Source organism: Schistocerca cancellata, chromosome 2, assembly GCF_023864275.1.
Source record: "Schistocerca cancellata isolate TAMUIC-IGC-003103 chromosome 2, iqSchCanc2.1, whole genome shotgun sequence".
Classification (NCBI taxonomy): domain Eukaryota; kingdom Metazoa; phylum Arthropoda; class Insecta; order Orthoptera; family Acrididae; genus Schistocerca; species Schistocerca cancellata.
The window spans coordinates 549,998,493-550,018,566 of record NC_064627.1 but is presented as its reverse complement, the minus strand read 5'-3'; the positions used below and the strand labels follow the sequence as shown (position 1 = coordinate 550,018,566).

Sequence of the window (20,074 nt, the reverse complement as noted above, 5' to 3'; positions counted from 1 at the left end):
AAAAAGGTAGAGCAATGGTAATAGAATGTAGTTGAATTAAATTGGGTGATGCTGAGGATATTAGGTAAGGAAATGGAACTTGAAAGAAGTAGACGAATTTCACTATTTTAGGCAGCAACATGCAAACTGGCAATTGCAAGGAATGCAGTTCTGAAGAAGAGAACTTTAATATCCACTAAAATTGTTAATAAGTATTTCCTCTACATTTTTATGGAGTGTAGCCTCGTACAGAAATGAAAAGTGGATGATTAGCAGCTTGAACTAGAAGTTTTGAAATGTGGTACTACAGACAAATGCTGAAGGTGAAATAACTGAAGAGGAAGTAGCTAATTGAATTTGGGAAAAATTAATTGTAAACATGACTAAAGGAGACATCATGAGGCACAAAGGAATAGTCAGTTTAGTAAATGGAGGTGGGGGGGGGGATGAAAGTTGAATAGGAAGACTAAGACTGGGAACACAGTAACCAATACAGTGTGGCCACCTGTGGCAGACGCTTTTGCAGTGATGACTCCCTTGCCCAGAATGCTGAAGGCCTCACAAAGGCCTTTGCAGACAGGCGATACCCCCATCCCCCCACCCCCCCCACCCCCCCACCCCCCGCCCTCCAACCTGGAATGACTGAACCACGTCCTTCATCAGGGCTTTATCTATCATCATGCCCTGAAATGAGGGACATCCTACCCAAGATACTTCCATTCCTTCCCAGAGTGGTGTTCGCCACTCACCCAACCTCCATAACATCCTAATCCATCCCTATGCCACTCACACCCCCAGTCCCCTACCACATGGATCATACTTTGTGGAAGACCCAGTGCAAGACTTGCCCTATCCATCCACCCAGCACCTCCTACTCCAGTCCCGTCACTGGCTTATCCTACCTGATCAGAGGCCAGACCACCTGTGAAAGCAGCCATGTTTATATACCAGCTCTACTGCAACCACTTCACAGCATTTTACATTGCTATGATTACCTGCCAGCTGTATCCAGAATGAATGGCAACGTCAAACTGTGCCAAAAAGTAGGTGGCACAACATACAGCAAAGCAAAAGAGAGATTTCAATGGCTGCTTAACTGATGCCATCTGGATCCTTACCCTCACCCCCCCCCCCCCCCCCCCCCCCGCCACACACACACACACACACACACACACACACACACACCACTGCCACTGCGCCCCAGACAGAGAGTGAGTGTGTACACTGCCCCCCAGACAGAGAGTGAGTGTGTACACTTTCCCATTACCCCTACCCAATATGTGTCAGCTAGTTGTGTGCCGCCATTTCACGCCCTAATCTGTAAAATCGTGTGCTCAACCGTCTGCAACCTGCCCGCTCTACCTGCACCCCCAGCTTGCCCACGGCCGGCTCTCCACTCTCCCACGAGCCGCTAGATGCTTCCTCCCAGTCCCTTCCCTGCCTCCTGCCTCTCTCCATCTCTCGTCCCTCCTCAACTCACCCCATCCCACGTATGTTTCTCCTGCTGCTTGATAAAGGAATTCCATTCTGAAAGCTAGCAAAGCAAAGCTCTGTATTTCTTGTGTTTGTATCTGTAAACAACGTAGCGTTTCTGCCTTTCTTTGTGTCATCTCTCTATTCCGAAATAATTAGTTAATAATATAGAATAACCTAGAGAACTGCATCAAACTAATCTTTGGACTGAAAGCAGCAGCGTGATGTGTGACCTCTCATGCATGCTCATCTGTGGTAGGAAGACCAGGGTGTGTACAGCCCAAGACAACCGGGAAAAACCCGGGAATTTTTCATTGTTTTAGTTTTCAGTTACGTTTTTGTAATTTTGACTGGTAAGAATTGATACTCTAACAAAGAATTTTTCTTTAGCCCGCTACTGCAAAATAATACTGCAGCAATAAAACATAAATGAAGGACAGAAAACCAAAATAAACTTTGGTTGCAAAGGAAATGCGCCATTTCCAACAACAAAACGGAGTGCACACACAAGTGCCTGCCAACTTGTAACAAGCAGCCAGACGCTAGCCGGAAAAATTCTTCTGGTGAGCCCAAGCTGACAGATTCATGCATGCTCAAAGTAGTGTTAAGTTGCAGTGGCGAGGGCGGTAGTTTCAACATGACCCGTGTTTTGCTGTTTCTTCTTCGTTTAAAACTCGTGTCAAATGAAAACAAAACCAATTTCTGTGGCTGAGAGCTAGCAAGTGAATAAAAATACATTCACTTACTTGTGGAAGGCAAAAATTTCCGCTGTGGCAGTCAATTTATTTGAAACGAAGTGTTTCATTTCACAGAATTGGCTAGTGTCAAGTGTTTGCTGAATTAAAAGTGGCCATTTTTACCTTGTGGCACTTAACGGCGTTATGCCATAATAAAGAACCAAACATGAGATAATACAGAACTGGTACTCCAAGAAAATTTGCAGTCCGAAAACCACAATGAAAAGCTTGATGTCAGGTTGGGTCTTACTTGTTTGTGAATCTACACATACGGATGTGCACTTTCAGCCGAATTATGCATTTTAGTCTGGTTTACGAAATTCCAATGCTCTTGGAGTACCCTCTGACGTTCTGTTTCGTTTATGACATAATATAACATCTCTTAATGCTAACATGTGGGCTTCCTACATCATCATAGCTGTGCATGCACAGAGGCTCTCTGACAACTGCTGAAACAAATTCTAACAGGTCGCAGGAAAATATTGCGAGTGGTGGTTGAAAAGGGGGGGAGGGGAAGGCGGGGCATTCATTTTCTAAAGTGCTGGGAAGTTCTATGCTGGTGTATAAAACCTTACTCATTCAAAGGATTGACAAGGTTTATGGTTCCAAGAGAAAGTTTTCACTTAACACGGAAAAAGTGTATTTTTAACCGGGACATCCGGGAATTTTTCTTCCTTGTCCACGTATAAACCCTGAAGACACAAACATGGTTCATGTTTTTGATGAACCACTCTCACAAGTTACAGCAGCTCTGTGTTGTATTTGTAGTCATTAATCAATAACTTATCAGAAAAGCTGTTATTTGAGAAGAGTCATTTACCTACGACCTGTATATTACAGCTATTATATATGCTGCGATTTACTGATGGAGAATATTTATATAGGGCTCTCATTACTTGTGACGTGTTTCACTGTGCTGTAGGTTATCTGAGGCTGTTGGTTCTGGAAGAAACACTGATATACTTGAAATCTGCATCATTTCTTGTCTACATGTTTCTGTATAGTTGTAAAATATTTTTCAGTTGCAAATCAAGTGCAAATTTTATTTCAGCTTGTGATATTGCCAGCAAAGCCAAATGTTGTGACAATTCTGGAATCTTACGTCAGAGAATATGCCATTAATCAGATCTGTGGTACTCCAGATAACTTACGTCGAAAGTACAGGCGGCGTCACAATCACCAGAATGGACCACTTGATATAGAACGAATAAACAGAAGGTATGATTTTGTCCATATTATACACTCCTGTTATATTCTATTTTATGTAAATGAAATGCGCAGTTCTAAGTGTCTTCCCAATGAGACCAGTGGAATGTAATTATTACAGTATAATGTTAAACACGGGAAACAAATGTGTAAAAGTGTGCCCACAAGAATTGGAAAATTTTAATGAACAGAACAGCAGTTGTAGAGGAAGCCCTTGATGAACTCATGTGGAACAGATTTCCTTTAGTAAGATTTATATGTAGAGAGATCGTAGAAATGGCCATCTTTTTGCCAGGTAGTCATTGTTGCTAGACAGCTTCTTTGAATTTTGAAATAGAAAAGTGTTGCAGTCTGTGAGCAGTTTTTGTCACTTCAGGTGGTGTCTCAATGAAAACTTTTCAGTGTACGCACCTCCACTATGTTGCCTTTTGTAATCAACAGTGGACAGTGATAACTTTTCTCTACAACACTGGACTGTGATAATAGTTCTATTCAGGGATAAATTTTATTCATTCTGCATCAACACTTTGTAGCATGGCAACATGGAACAACCCTCTCCACCCCACCCATGAAAGCAGTTTCCACTCCCACTATGCTTAAAGTAGACTAAAACAATCTCCCTCTTTGCTAATGTTGCTTTATTTTTCTGGGCATGTGTGCTACCTGCAGATGTCACCATCTCTTGTACGAAATATTGTTTACCAATTGAAGAAATTTTCAGTAGGGCGATTTCATCTCAATTCATACAGGTAAAGAGTGAATGTGTCTCATCACTATTTCAGACTTTGCTGAAAAAAAAAATTATGTTTAAGTTCCACATGACACCTCTCTAAAACTACCAATATTGGGATTTTGTGGTTTGCTAAAACTCTCGTTGTAATGAAAAGGAAAATTGAAAATTTGTAATAAAGAAACCAAAATGATAAAGATCAGAATTTATTTCCAATAAATACTTTGTTCCCAATACTAAGATAAATGATTAATATACGGGGTGAGGCAGCTAAGTCAAAACATCCATTGTATCTCCCCGCCTGTAATAGATACAAAAATGCTGTTTGGACAGTGAATTGCAGGGACAGGGGCTACTTGAATAAATCAAATTTCATGTTTGTGCTATTTTTTATTAAGACATATGAGGCCATCTTTGGTTTTTTCAATAGAACCGTATGTAAAATTTTAGCGTAACATGATGGGCTTAAAAAGATGGTTTCAAATATGTGTATATCACAATATTTAGGCGAATAGTTTTTGAGACACAGATATGGTCTTGTATTGTGTTCATCCTTAGAAGTGGTATTGTCCAATGTGACCTTTCCTGTCTACCACTGAGGAACTTATAAGGGAAGGCATTGTTTTCCTGCTTCTTGATAACGCCGCCAGGTGACGCACGAGGTAGCTGGAGAGAAGGGTATAAATGTGCTGCTGGGGTAATGATATATCGCATCTCCTTCACAATTTCTTGGACCAGACATGTACAACAATGAAGAAAAGTTAGATATACTTCTAGTGTATGGTGAAAGCAGGAGAAATGCTGTTAGAGCAGGTCTTCCCAACCTTTTCAGCTGGCGGACCCCTTCTTCACTCGAAAATCCATGGCGGACCCCTGGTCAGTCAAGAGCACAGTAACTTTAAATTTCAGAGTGAAACCCATGGGAACTGAAAGTTTCTTAATGGAAGAGCCATGTTCCCAATGACACCCCCCCCCCCCCCCCCCCAAAGTACCAATAGTCTTTGGTTTAGAGATGAATGAAAACAACTTGAAATTAACGAGCCACTTTGAATTCCCACTGTACCCAGACACTTACTAGTGGATTTACTCCCTTTGTTCAACACACTGTAGCCTGATTAAAATTACTTGGTAATTGAAATTTCACACGATGGAGCTGTCTTCCTCCAAGAGCAATCAACGTCACGTCCAAACTGTTCGTTGTTGACAAGCTGCCACTTATGGTCTGTTCACTTCCACTATTTGGCTACTGTTGTGTAAGGAGCATGCATATTTCATGACAGTCGTGTGTGTGTGTGTGTGTGTGTGTGTGTGTGTGTGTGTGTGTGTGTGTGTGTGTGTGTGTGTGTGTGTGTGAGGAGGGGGGGGGGGGGTTCGTGAAATCTGAAAAAAAATGTTCAAATGTATGTAAAGTCTTCCTTTGGTTGTCCTCCCTCTTCATTCATTTCAACTGGCAACTTCCCTTGTTGTGAAGGCGATGGAGAAACTGCACCCTTCTTCGATGATCCTGACTTCAGCCACCGATCCATGTTAGAAGTAATAAACTGGTCAAAAATCGACTTATGAAATAGGTAGTGCACTGACAAAGCAAGTTCAACATTTAATGATGCCTGGGGCCGCATACAAGCCAGCGAGCGCTGTGATTGGTCGACAAAGCTGGCTCCATGTATGCGTAAAAGGTTTCAACGCATCTAGCACCGTGAGCCGGGGCACAAACAATCCCCTTATTGTTGCTAAACAGTTGATCAGAGAAGCCGCATTCTCCGGCACTAAACTGCGTATACGTTCTCACTTAGGAACCACAAAGGCTGCTTGGGGATACGACTTGAAGTAAAAAGTACACAAGTTTCTCACACAAAAAAAAATAGTGATGAATTTGATTTTCACATTTGTATTCAATAATTTTACTCATTATTTTATATGATTTGGTGAAAGGTGGTCGCGGACCCCCTAGAAAAGAGCCAGCGGACCCCTAAGGGGTCCGCGGACCACAGGTTGGGAAGCCCTGTGTTAGAGCATTAAAGCGATATAGAGAGCTGTATCCTGATCATGAGCATCCTATGTGCCAGCTTCTTGCACGTATTTGCAAGAAACTACTTGAATCGGGATCATGGAACGCCATACAGATAACAGGACAGAAAATTGCAACTGGAGAGACACATGAAGTGGGCGTTCTAGAGTTGGCGCATAATGACCCTACTGTTTCGTCGTGACCTATTGGCTCGGAATGTGGTATAAGTCAGACAAGTGTTCTACGCATTTTGCACTGGCATAGATTTCACCCGTTTTACCTCTCATTACATCAAGCCTTCTCTGGTGGGGATTTCGAACGGCGCCAAGAATTTTGCCGGTTTGCTCTGCAGTGCCTAAAAGATGATCCAATATTTTTTTCAACGGATGATTTTTACTGATGAAGCAACTTTCACCAACCACGGTAATGTGAATTTGCATAATATGCATTACTGGCCAATAGAGAATCCTCATTGGCTTTGACAGGTATAGAATCAGCAACAGTGGAGTGTTAACATGTGGTGCGGCATCGTCAGAAATGTCATTGTGGGACCATACGTCAGTCTGGGAATACTAAATGGCAATAATTATGCACAGTTCCTGCGAAACGTTCTGCCCATTTTGCTGGAAGAGGTACCACTTACTACAAATCGGTGCATGTGGTTCCAACATGACGGCTGTCCTGCTCACTCTTCCGATGTGGCTACAGAGCTGTTACATGAAAAGTTCAGAGAATGTCGGATAGGACGACATGCTGAAGTGAAGTGGCCAGCCTGGTCTCCTGATTTGACCCCTCCTGATTATTTTATATATACACTCTCGCAGCCATTCACAAATCATTCGAACGGCGACTACAAATGTGCATTGCAGCAGAGGGGAAGCATGTTTAGCCCATGCTACAGTAAAGTTTTGTATCATGTACAGTATATATTTCACATCTTTGTGTGTATTTGCTTCATATTGTGATCAATAGTAAATATTTTCAAATAAAAAAAATACATACGAAATAATTATGACCAATAAGGGCCTCTCTATTTACATTTGTTTTTCTGTTACTTAAAATGTATTAACATCTTGTAGTATTTTAATACTGTATGTTGTATACTATTTTGGTGTCACAGTTGTCAAATGACTGAATAATATTTGCCTGACATCATCAGTTAAGTATTGTACAAAATATTGCAGTATGTATTACTGTTGTCGGGTAAATGGACATGTTTGTGTAAGGACGGACTCGTGATGTCTACCATGTACTCTACACAGCAGGAAAGGTCGCATTGGATGCTGCCGCTTTTAAGGATGAACACAATACGAGAACATATGTCTCTCAGAAACTATTTGCCTAAATATTATGATGAACACATATTTGAAATAGTCTTTTTTTTTTTAGCCCATTATGTTGTGCTAAAATGTAACATAGGGTTCCATTAAAAAGAAAAAAAGGCCTCATATCTCTGTCTCTGTAATAAAAAATAGTACGAACATGAAATGTGATTTATTCAAGTAGCCCCCGTCCCTGCAATTCACTGTCCAAAGGGCATCCTTGTAAAGTTTTAAAAATATGAATAGAATGTTAACTGTCTTATGAAATGATAAAGTTGAAGGACTGCTAACTTTCGGCTATGATACAAATGCATGAAATTCTTGAACTGTCAAAATATTGGTACATAAAGATAAAAGAATCTGAAACTTTTTGGTTCCTTACAAATTATTTTCTCCAAAACCCTCATCCTAAATTTTCTAAACATTTAATAGTATGTTAATTAGTCATAGTACTTGGGGACTGTACGATCAGAGTGGGCAATACTTGTCTGTACAAAATGTGAGAAATTTTTTACATAGACGTAGCTCTACTCTCGAGGTCAGAAAATCGTGGACACTTAAATATTTTAAATTGAGCTCTGATTTTAAGTAAATGTCATGCTAAACTGCTATTTTTGAATCAAAATAATTATTTAGAGCATTATAAGGGAGTGGGAAAACAACTTATAATGTTGTTCGAAAGCATTTTACAACAAAAATGAGATATATAATATTTATTTTTTATGATATTATTCACATATTATTACGGTCTTCTGTCACGATTTTACTACTTCGTGACTTTCCGTGAATTAGTTGCCTACAATGTAACGATCAACACCGCACATTTGAAAGGAGGTTTTTTTTCTCCATCTACTTTTCATTGAACTTGTATAGCCAAGCTGAATTTGCACACGGACAAGGATGATCCAAGAAGAGCAGTTCTTGGGAAATGGGAACTTCAGGCTGATCTTCTGATGATGGCCATTTGAAAGATTAGCAGGAACTTGGGGTGTCATAAAAGAGACAGTTATATCTTGCAGCTCATGAGACACATTATCTGTCCCGTCCACCACTGTTTGTCATACACACAAGAAATGAAGTGGCTCAGTACAAAGTCGTTCAGTGTGTACTGTGGTCTCTGCATTTCATACACAGTAACAGGCTGCATTTCGTGAAAACCGTTCTTGCAATGTGTATGCCACTCGAGGATGCAACCCAATAGTGACTTGATTCCTACCATAGGCTTCATAGCAGAACACTCTCCTCTCGTTTTTTAAATGGAATTCCCTTAAGGTACTTTAATTCAGAATTAAAGTGTTTAATGTCCATTACTAATGTTGTTATGGTGTGCACAAATCCATACTCTTGTAACATCAACAACTTTATGCTGGAGGTTAAATCTTGTTGCAAAATGTTTACGGAGACGTCCTACCCCATCACATGTGCCTTTTCCAGGACCTGTTGCTGAAAATACCTTCTTTGTGTCGTAATTCCTGTACTGCAGTGTTGACCACGCAAAGCTGAAAGCAGTTTCTAAAATGAGACGCTGCACCATCTGTCACATACATACGTGTAGGAAATGCATGGCCTCTAGATGCTATGTCATCAATCATCATGTTGACAGCATAGCACGCATGTGCACTGTCATGAATGAGATCACTGACATCAGCAAAACACTGTGATGTTCCAAGGAAGTGAGCAACACATGTAAATGTTGATACTTGCGATGTGTGCCAGTGGTAACTTTGAATTTGATTGTAGAAAGCAACAGACCAGTTCTCAGCAAATTCGAAATGAAACTAATGTGTCAGTATTATGTGATGTGACCGATTTTACTTCTGCTGTGGCCTGTCTTTGAATCCCCGGGATACGATGGTGAGCTATTGCTTTCATGACACAATGCCGAACTTCTATTGCTCTGCTGTCTTCTTCACCAACTCTCCTCCCTCCCACAATGTCTAAGTTACATCACTGTCAGTATCCTGAAGATGTTAGGCTTAAACAGTCGTCCCTTTAGCACCAGGACACATTGCACATGCCTGCAACCAACATTTATCGTGCAGCTCTTGACATGTATACACAAAAGCACCAGGTCCATCTCTGTGTACTTCTTTTCTGTGATGCTGCCGAAACAAACAAGTTTCAAATTAGTCCAGTAAATACATGTGCTTACTTCCTTCACTGGTTGGCATTTTACCCATTTTGGACATAAGGAGTAGAATTTTGGGACCAATTTTTAAACTCGGGTTCTCCTTTTTCATTAGGAGATATGCTTTTCTTATTGATCTTGTCATATATCTTTTACCTTTTTCATCATTTTCACTAACAGAGATTACATCAGCCTAGTTAGGACTTTGCCTGCTGCAATGTTTGCCATCAGATAGGTAATATTCCATAGCAACAGTAAACGTATCATCTTGCAATAGATGCCCACAGTAAGGATCTGGGCACGTCCAAATACTTTACTCATTCTTTATTTTACGGGATTTTGAAAGCAAACAATTTGAGGAAGTAGGTTTGTATTTCTGTATCTGCTGCTTAGAATAGCTACCTGGTGTCAGCGTCAGTAACTGTACCTTCTCAGTATAAGTGGGTGCTGAGATAGCCGTATTTAGATTTTGAAATGATGCATAACATTTTGTGGATGTGTTGCTAACATCAGGTTCTGCGCAAAGTGCATCTACATTATCCACTTCACAAAGTTTTGAAGATGTTGCTTGTGCAAAACTTGTTTCAATTTCTTCCACTTTTTGCATACTGTTTTCTTCTTGTGCTTTTTACCTTTTCTGGATGTTTAAAAGGGGGATATAGTAGGGGCTACAGCAGAAATGCTAACATTCAACGCATCAACAAATTTACACCCAGGAATATAAACACCTCACTGTCTTCTGTGTTTTCACATTCCGGTGATGGTGATTGTTCAGGTGGTTTGTCACTAAATTTCTCCTTGCAGTGAGTGTAGCAATTTGTGCGCAATGGGTGTGATGTTAATGCTGTTACTTGGGGACCAGGATATTTCTCTGAGATACCTCTGACAGATTTCAAACAACTGTGGAATGTTTTTCACTTTTCTTCAAAGTCACCATATTTTGTCTCTTTTTCATGGTCCACACACCTCACTCTTCCACAGCTGTATTTCCTCACTGACATTGTATCTAACAAACAGTTCAAACTGAACACACAACTCGATGTAGAATGGTTTATGTGCAAGTTCTCACTTGTTTGTTATAAACTGAAGAGTGCTGGAAACAGTGTTGCCAACATGCAGATTTTACGTGAGAAATTCAGTGATGATGCGAAAAAACTTCAAATTTTCATCTTAAGTTTTATAAGTTAAAGGAAGCACGTAAGTGTTTGGTTGTAAATTAAATTTCAACACGCTAAGACGGGAGTGTTCATGCGAAACATCTGCCAGGTATCCAGTACTTTTGGTTTAGTAGTTACGCTTGTTTGTTCTCTGCTGTTTTAAGAGTTACTTACAAAATATATATTTTTCAAAGGGCTATACCATTTACAAAAATTAAGATGAAACGAAAATGCTTCATGATGTACAGGTGTAATGTATTTTTTTTTCCAGAGGAATTCGTGACCCCAAGTTGATATGACCTGTATGCTTTGAGATGAAATCGTCCAGTAATTAAATGTGTTTTACCCTCTTTCTTGCAGTATAAATATATGCAAAGAAGTTGCAGATGGTGTAAGAATTTATTTTGACTTCACTCTGAGTGGCCTGTTATTGTACAATGAAGAAAAAGACCAATATGAACAAACTCGGAATATGAATATTAAAAGGGAGACTGATCTGGGGTAAGTTGTGTTTGGTGTTCAAAGCATAGTAAAGTATTAAACACCTGCTTCAGTGATCTGATAGTGTCCTTAAATGTTAAAAACTGGAATTTGCTAACAATGGTTTTTGCATGCTGTAAAAAGTAACTATTACTAACTTTGATAACGGCTGTTTGTTTAATTTTGTGCATTTTCTTGAGGGTGTGGGGAAAATTGTGAAGGCAGAAAGATCACTGCTAATAGTAGTGACTCTGTGATACATGTTACTCCGTGATTGTGGGCTCCAACATGCTGACTACATTTACCTGCAAATCAATTGCTAGAATGCAATGCATGCTCATAGTTTACTTTTCATGCTGAAACGGTTGCACTGAAACAATTCAAATCTTCCAGAATGTAAAAAAGGAAAACAAAGCAGGTACATTACAGCATTAAATGAAGTTTCTCTCTGTTCCAATTCGCGGGATAATTGTCTACTTAATTGCTGTGTAGTTGGTTCCTCAGACCATCTGTATAGACTATCAAAGAGAGATTTATTGTTGAGGTAACATTTTTCTCTTTCTTCTTGTGTGTCAACTATTTCTGTCATCACAATTCTACAAAACAAGGGAAGTTAAATTGTGATCACCATGTGAAGAGATTTGTAGGCGATGGAAACAATCCATCCTTGAAAGGGGGGGGGGGGGGGGATTTCGTCTTAATTCTCAGGAGTGTCTGACTTCTAAAGTACCAGAGGTTTACAAAAATATTCCATGGAGATACGTTATTTATTCATTGATGTTGATCAGTCAAGCTGTTGGTAACTGTGTGTAATGGTTACTTCAGTAGGTGACATCAGTTGCAAAATATCCCTCCTCAGACCTGTGAACAGTTGTGGATTTAATTAAGAATGTGATGGTATGCACTGATACAGAGTCCTGAAACAGTCATTCTTCATTCTCTTGATTCTGTCTGCATGTGTTCAGGTTTCTGTTCACACTTAATCAAATAATCACTTGAAAAAGGAATTTCATACAGATTTCATAATTTGTTGTCTACATCAAAACGTGCATTATGCTTGCACAGTTGTGGCGTGAGTATTGTTAATGCACTGTGTGTCAAAGACAGCGAGGGTGCAGTTTTAATAAACAGCAATGTAAAGGCTCAGTGCGTTTCCAGCATGAGATTTCACTCTCCAGTGGAGTGTGCACTTACGTGAAACTTCCTGGCAAATTAAAACTGTGTGCTGGACCAAGACTCTAACTTGGGACCTGTGCCTTTCTGTGAGGACAAGTTGTGAGTCATGCTTAAGTAGCTCAGTCAGTGAGCACATGCCTGCGATAGGCAAAGGTCCCGACCTGAAGTCTCGGTCTGGCACACAGTTTTACTCTGGGAGGAAGTTTCAGATCAATGTGTAGTCCTGTTTTTCGTTTTAGCGCTTAGGATATAAAATTGTTGGTTTAAGCTTTCTGTTCTTCTCTCACAGCAAGCATTTATTTTAATTTGAAATGGCTTTTTGAATTTAATCCAAAGAAAATAGGTGGATGCAGAACACCTTCCATTTAGTCTTTTAGCATTTTGTTATATGGAACACTAACTTAATGTACTCTGGGTGGGTTAACATTTTTTGTGTTGGATAAATGTTAAGTGATCACAGATAACATTTGAATGTTGGTAGGTGTGCTACAGGTCATAGTGTTTCTTGCAAATCAACCCTCTGCATTTTCATATTGTCTGCGTAGCAGTAGTTAATTTATTGTCAGTTAATGTGTAGTTGTCAGTTCTGTTTGTCTTTGTATGCAGCATCATCCCTGATGATAGTAAAATTGTGTGTGTGCATGTAGTTTTTTCCAATATTTACGGTTGTGTGTATACTTAGTAATTACCATGGTCAGAACTGTAAGTACAGTGGATGTACCTTTGGTGAGACTTTGCATGGTTTTACTTTGGAATGAAAATATACTAGTAACTATTGCCAAAATTGTCACCACTCAGTGGATTTTGAATTCTGCCTACCGATAGGTATGAAAATAAGATTATTGAGTTTCTGTATTATTCAAGCTGAAGCTTGCCAGATATTGCAATTTGTCGACAACTGTCAAAGAAATTTAGCCATGAAGGTGAAGACTTCAGCAACACACTATACTCGACCAGCTGAATATTTCATTACTGTTGCTGAGGCAAGAATAGATCATTTAAATGCACCAACAAGAGATTATTGACTTCCAGTAACATGAATGGGCCGCTTATCAGAACAAGCAGCCAGTTTATTTGCGAAATAAGTTCTTCCAAGTTCTATTAGATATCCTGACCCCCATTAGTTGCGCACTTGGAAAAAACCACAGTTCTCAGAAATTTGTTACATGAAAATCTTGTTTGCCATTTCCTATGAAATGTTATACAGCATGTGCAATTTCCTTATACAATATGTATGCTTCTTCATCCTGAAATTTTAAATTTTGAAATTCAGATTCAGACAGCTGAAATGGTCTTAGATTTAAAAAAAAGGAAGCTTTGCACTACTGCCATTAAAAACTCTGTTTTCACCTTGACATGTACTATCAAAATGGTGATAATCAGACATTTAGTTTAGGCACCAATTTGTGGGTAGGAGGGGGCTTTGTAGCCAAAAATATTAGAATGGTAAACCTAAAGGTGAAGTTTATTTTCCTAAAATGAACAATGTTGGAGAGATTGGCTTTCGAACTATTACATTGAATGATTGTTGTGATGGAGCTGATATTTAGCGTAGATTGGAAACAATGAAGTGTGTCTGAATAATTATGTTTCCATGTTATTGAACTGGCACTTTAATGTTATATGTATGAATCTGCTAGTTCCATGGCAAGAAGAGATGACTTTGCATGTGCACAAAATCTGTCCTCCTAAGTGGCATGTGTAATTTTCTGATGCAGTATATGGCTCTTAACTTTGTAATTGTTTCTCATCTGTAGAATTTGAATTATTGAATTCCATCACTATTGCGTAATCAAAACGGCTTCAATGAAATTTGTAGCTTTCACACCATCAGCATACATTTAAGTCATACCTGGTACAATATGTGGTTTGTAGATGGAGTTTTCTGTTAATTGTATAGTCCAGTTTTCCATTTAAAGAAACATTTGAAGTTTGTAGCTCTGCCTCTTTTTCCTCTCTCTAGCAGAAGTTATTTATTGTACTTTCGCAAAAGATAAAAGCTTTGCTCCTAAATACTAATAACCATAACTTAACATAATTATTTTGCAGAGCTAAGTGAATAAAGAAACAATGATAGATTTAAAGTTAGTTGAGCAACTGAATAATAAAAATAATATTCTTCCAGAATGGTATAGTTATGGACCAGGCAGGGTATGCCTGTTCATAGTTCTGTGTGCATGATGTGTTTGATCTTAACTCTTGGAAGGGGGCATCAGTCACTTAAGGGTGAATTCTTCTGCAATGGAGAGAAAAACGATAGCAGTGATGCATAATATATTAGAAAACCTTAGCCCTTCTGCATAAAAATTCTTGTATCAAAATTTGAACAAATTGTAATATCTTACACAGTTGTGTATTTATTAGGATATATGCTGCAGTTGATAAAGATGGAGAGAATGCCAAGTACCGTCAGAGTAATGTCAGTCATTTGAGTGAACCAAGCACCAGCCATTTGGATGAAGTTTCATATGATAACAAATGTGGTTAGTATGTACTTCAGAATAATCACTTTCCCATCATGTGTATGATCAGGATGTGTATACTAGTGTCATCGGAAATAAATAATTATGTTATAAGAAGTTAATAGATTTCATTGGAATGGTATTTCATCAGTACAGAAAAATAAGTTCTGCTGCTTATAGTTCAGTACTAATGTAACCATGAAAACATTACATCTGCTGTTGGGTTAAACTTCAGCTCCTCATGTTTTCAATGATGGAAAGAATTAATGTGTGCACAAAAATCTATTTCATAAGTGCAGACTTCTGATTATCAAGGTGATGCCATTTCAGCTTTAAACTTATTATTGTCAGGTGTCTTTCTCACGTTTCAGCAGAATCACTTGATTTTGCACTTACCAGAATTTTGTATCAATGACGTGGAGTAACTGTTGAAGCAAGATATTTTTTCAGTAAAATTAAAACAATAGGCTATTTTTCTGTGTTAAACATATGGTTTATTCAGGTTGATTGTAACATCTAAATAGTATTTACTGTCAATATTCTCACAAAATGTTATTTTTATGTAATTGAAGCTGAAAAATCTTTAAATATCAAGATCTGGTCACATTATCGAAAACCCTCTGTTACTGGCTGATGCTCTGGTGATGTCACAGGCTATGAATAAGACGAAGCCATACTTGGGTTATAGTAGCGTTAGCTGAAGTTAGGGGGTTTTAACATACTTTTACTGCAAGCAGTTTATCTGTTAAGTGGTGGAAAATGCCGTTATAACTTTAAACTAACAATAGAAATGAATTTTGTGAGCACTGATTGTGGAAAACGTGCCATAGTTGATGTGTTTATGCTCCACCCATTTAGAGCGGTGATATGTGCAACAATGAACCTTCACCTGCTTCCTGTGACATTATTAAACTTGCTCAAAACTAAGGAATTGTAGAAGCTCCACAAAAGGATCCATATATTATAACTAGATTGTTAAGTATAAGTCTTGAGTTATGACCCAAAGCACAGCAGAATTATTCTTGGCAATATTTAGTGCTGATTTCCTGTATAGAAGATACTCAGATGCGTACTGCACATGTCACACATTGCATAGCACAACACATAGCATGTTTGACTCCAGTGTAAGAGGTCATATGTTTGAAACCTGGGAGGATCATATATTTCTAAAAGTTTATACACAATACAAAAATAACATTAGCAAGAACTGGTTGTAGCAGCTGTTTAGGTCGTAGGCCGTATTATATATGGCTTTGCATTAGTCTGTCTGAGAAATGGGCAATAGAGGATAAATGCATTTTCTTTATAAGAAAACAGTTCACTTCTTTGGAAAGCATTGCTGGTAGAGTGACAATATCACTATATGTCCACAGTACAACAAGGTAGACTACGAGGTCGAGGTGACACAGACGTAACGGCTGTGATGTTTGTGAGTGTAAACTAATGTTAGCATCTGAAGCAGACTTACTTCATCTTTATGTAAGATAATGAAACTGCCGAAGTTTAAACAGTAAGGATCATAGCTCGACAGTATGAAGATGCAAACGTTCTTTCTAATAAAGTAAAAAGTGTGTGGTCACCTTGACTAAAAAATAGCTTTTTGAATTTGACTTGAATGAACAGCTGTTGCAAATGTGAGCACATGTAAATAGCAAGGAAAACACAATAATATTCTGTTTCTGTTGTGTGTGGTGAAGTTTAATTGTGATTTGGTTTTCATATGAAGGGACATTTTACAAATAAGTTAAAATATTCTTTCGTGTTACATTCAAACAGTGATCTATGGACATTGTCTTATAAAATTCAATGGTTTACCTCGCTTAACAACTGAGCTACCGAATGACTGCAGTGTCAATAGTTAAAATGTCAATTTTCACTAAGTTTAATTTCCTTGAATGATGCTATTCTTTGTTGTAACAGTGGGAGAGCATATCTTGGAGATAAGTTAACATTAACTTCACAGCGCAAGATGTTTTTAATTAAGTTAGTGAACTTCTGTGTCAACATGGTGGCAATTTGCCAATACAGTGCAACCACATTTTATGCATCTTCTCATTCTATGGAACAATCGAAAACAACTTTTCAGGGATTCTTGTAGATGTATTTTTACAGTATGGTACTGAACACCATTTGTAACGTAAATTCCAAAACAAGACATCATTGTTAATTACCATTATGACATTAGGAGCAGTGATCTAGCCAGTGACGTCCCAGGCATCACATGATTCGAATGGAGTGTTTTAGTGGGTGTGTTAATTATTTTAATTTCATTTCCGTTTTTATAAAAGATAGTGAAATGCAAGAGGAAAAAACTGCATGTTGGGAGCATAAAATGACATAATCAATCACTTAAGACAATTTTCAGAAAAGTCAAAATCTGTATTACACCATAAAAAAATTCTTTATCTGTAATTTAAGGAATTGGGGATAAAATTATAACATACATATTTCAAACAGCTGTTCATTTAATCATACAGCTGACATACAGTAAAAATTACTATACAAAATCCCAATGTAAGAAAGTTTTGGGGGTACAAGACCAAATGGATGCAGACTGGAATTGAGCTGTAAACTGTAATAGAATGGTAACAGGACAGAGATACGTGTAACAGTTAAGTGTACTGTGTGGGGTAGTGAATTCACTGTCTCAAACAATGGAAACTCCAGTATGGAATATCAGCAATATTAGGTATAGGATAGATTGCTACTCATCATAAAGATGACCCCTTAAGCTGCAGATGGACACAATAAAAAATCTTAACACATGCAGCTATCAGCCGAAGCCTTTCTCATCAACGAAAACATACACACATTCACACAAGCAAACACACCTCGGACACACTTGGCCACCACGAGAGAGAGAGAGAGAGAGAGAGAGAGAGAGAGAGAGAGAGAGAGAGAGAGAGAGGGGGGGGGGGGGGGGGCTTTAGGTGTGCTTGCTTATGGGAATGCGCGTATGTTTTCTATGCTGAGGAAGGCTGTGTCCAATACCTACATCATGTGTAACAGTCTTATCATTGTGCTTGTCTGCAACTCAGTAGGTCATCTTTATGGTGAGTAGCGATTTATACTATTCCTGATATTGTTGAATTCGTTATATGTTACCCACCTCAGAGTAGTGGCTTACATAGACTGCAGCACTCAGCAGCATTATGCTTGGTTACCATGAGTGCAAGTGCAGGTTGTTAGCAGCATAAAAGTTTTCAAACTGTGTTGCTCTGTTCACCAGTTCAAATTCATCATATTGTTCATTTCACAGACAGCAACCATAGTACACAGAGACAGTGCACCCTCGAAATATTGATTTTTCGCCCATTTTTGTTTGGATACAATGGTCACTCAAATACTATTTGAGCTGGTGATTATTTAGTGGATGGACGTCACGAAATTGATGATAGTGATAACCATATCCATGACATTTTTATTTTAATTTACTTAGCACAAAAACTGTGTTGCTGGATAATGCAGTGAATAATTGTTAAATTGGCTTTCTCAGTATTCAATAAAATCTTTTCATGAAATGACCATTGCAGGTGCTCCATCAGAACAACTCCAGCAAGTTGACTCCATTGCCGATCAGACATTTCGATGATTTCTTTCACTTCTTTGAAAATACCTTCACCAATAGTAGTTCCTTTTAGTTGTAAGGCTAATAATTCTTCCATTATGTTAGCTTCACATCTGTACCCTGAACAAAAATTGCTAATTGAGTTGTCTCACAAATGTCACATAGTGCAAAGTCATCACAAACTTTTTGCAATGTCATTTGCCATCATAACAATTCTGTGAAGAATTTTCGTCTCAATAAACTTACTTGTTGGATTTTCTTTTTATTTATTTATTTATTGGGACATTGTGTGTCTAGAATGTCAAAGGGGCCCTCAGTATAAAACGAGCTTTAACTAAACTGTCCCACTGTGTCTAAATCTGGGAAACATTTGTTGTTGCTTTCCAAATTGGAAATTAATATTTTGATATTGTCTTTCTGCAATTGTACTGTAAGCTGTTGTTGAATAGTGTGTTTCATAGAAAAGTGCCTCTTCACATTATATTGCTTCAAAACGGTTAGTGATTCACGAGACACAACAAGCAAACTGATTTATGTTTGTACATGTAAAGAAATAATGCTCTCTACATTTCCCTTGAAAGTAACAAGACTCAGCATTTACTTTTCTCTTCTTAATACTAGACATTTTGCGAATAAACTCAGCAAAAGTGCACAAAAGCACTTGTTTGGTCACAAGTTATGGGCCCTGCTACCATTGTTCCAGTTGGCACATTTCATGAGTAGTCAGTAATTTTCTGTGCTTTGTTACCTACTACCAACATTTAGTGATGTATCAATGTGTAGCACAGATGCAGGCAACAAGCTGTATGTTGTTAGCACTGATCCAGAGGTTAAAATGTCTCCAAGCACCCACTTCAATGTAGTGAGCTATCCCCCTCCCCCTCCCCCCCCCCCCCACCCACCCCACCCCAACCTCTGCATGCACGTGTCAACCCATCGACCATAACTTTGCACACAGACTGGAAATTGTTTCTCCTTGTTATAATCCCACATAGGTGAAATGGCATTGTGCATGCTTGGAGTAAGCAAAACTTTCATTGTTTCATGTCAGGATCTGCAAAACTGAGGCTACTTGAGCATTAGCAGAAATAATACAAAAATGGGGTACAATGCAAGTGTCCTCCCATCTCCCGGACTGAAACCAATCACAGCCCAAGTCTGGCCCCGTACTTGGTTGTTATGTGAGAAAGGAATCTTCTGTTGTCTCAAAGAATGACACAAATTGAAGTACTGAAGCCATTTCTGTCTTTGTGTAACCTGTTAAGAATCAGAACTGTTGTCTGAATCTCACTGTAGGTTGGTGTAAGTGGTATAAGGGGCAGTCAAATGAAAATGAGACAGATGGAAAAAAGTGAACGGTTCAGTATTTCAAAATAATCACCATGACTGTTAATACATTTAACCCACTATGAAACAAGATGATCAATGTCTTCATGGAACTGTGATTGTACCCAGGCAATCACCTCTTTGTTGGAAGCAAATTGATGGCTACGAATGTCTTTCTTCAGGGCATCAAAAATATGGAAATTGCAAGGAGAGAAATTGGGTCACTGGAGGATTTGCAAGGGCTTACCAGCAAAATTTGAGCAGCTTATTGTGGACGGACACTACCCTGAAACAGAATGATACTGTCCATCAACATTCTTGG

The 20,074-nt window shown here is 38.7% G+C and overlaps 1 protein-coding gene across 2 annotated transcripts in view; it reads left to right on the top strand.

The window, feature by feature from the left end:
• LOC126162135 (male-specific lethal 3 homolog) overlaps positions 1-20,074 on the top strand; it is a 127,491-nt gene that overhangs the window by 60,308 nt on the left and 47,109 nt on the right. The window contains exons 5-7 of one of the 2 annotated variants that reach the window (XM_049918428.1): positions 3,241-3,407; positions 11,101-11,241; positions 14,761-14,879. In XM_049918428.1, the coding sequence (XP_049774385.1) occupies positions 3,241-3,407; positions 11,101-11,241; positions 14,761-14,879 (427 nt within the window). The remainder of the gene's footprint in view (positions 1-3,240; positions 3,408-11,100; positions 11,242-14,760; positions 14,880-20,074) is intronic. The other variant, XM_049918429.1, reaches the window with a different exon arrangement.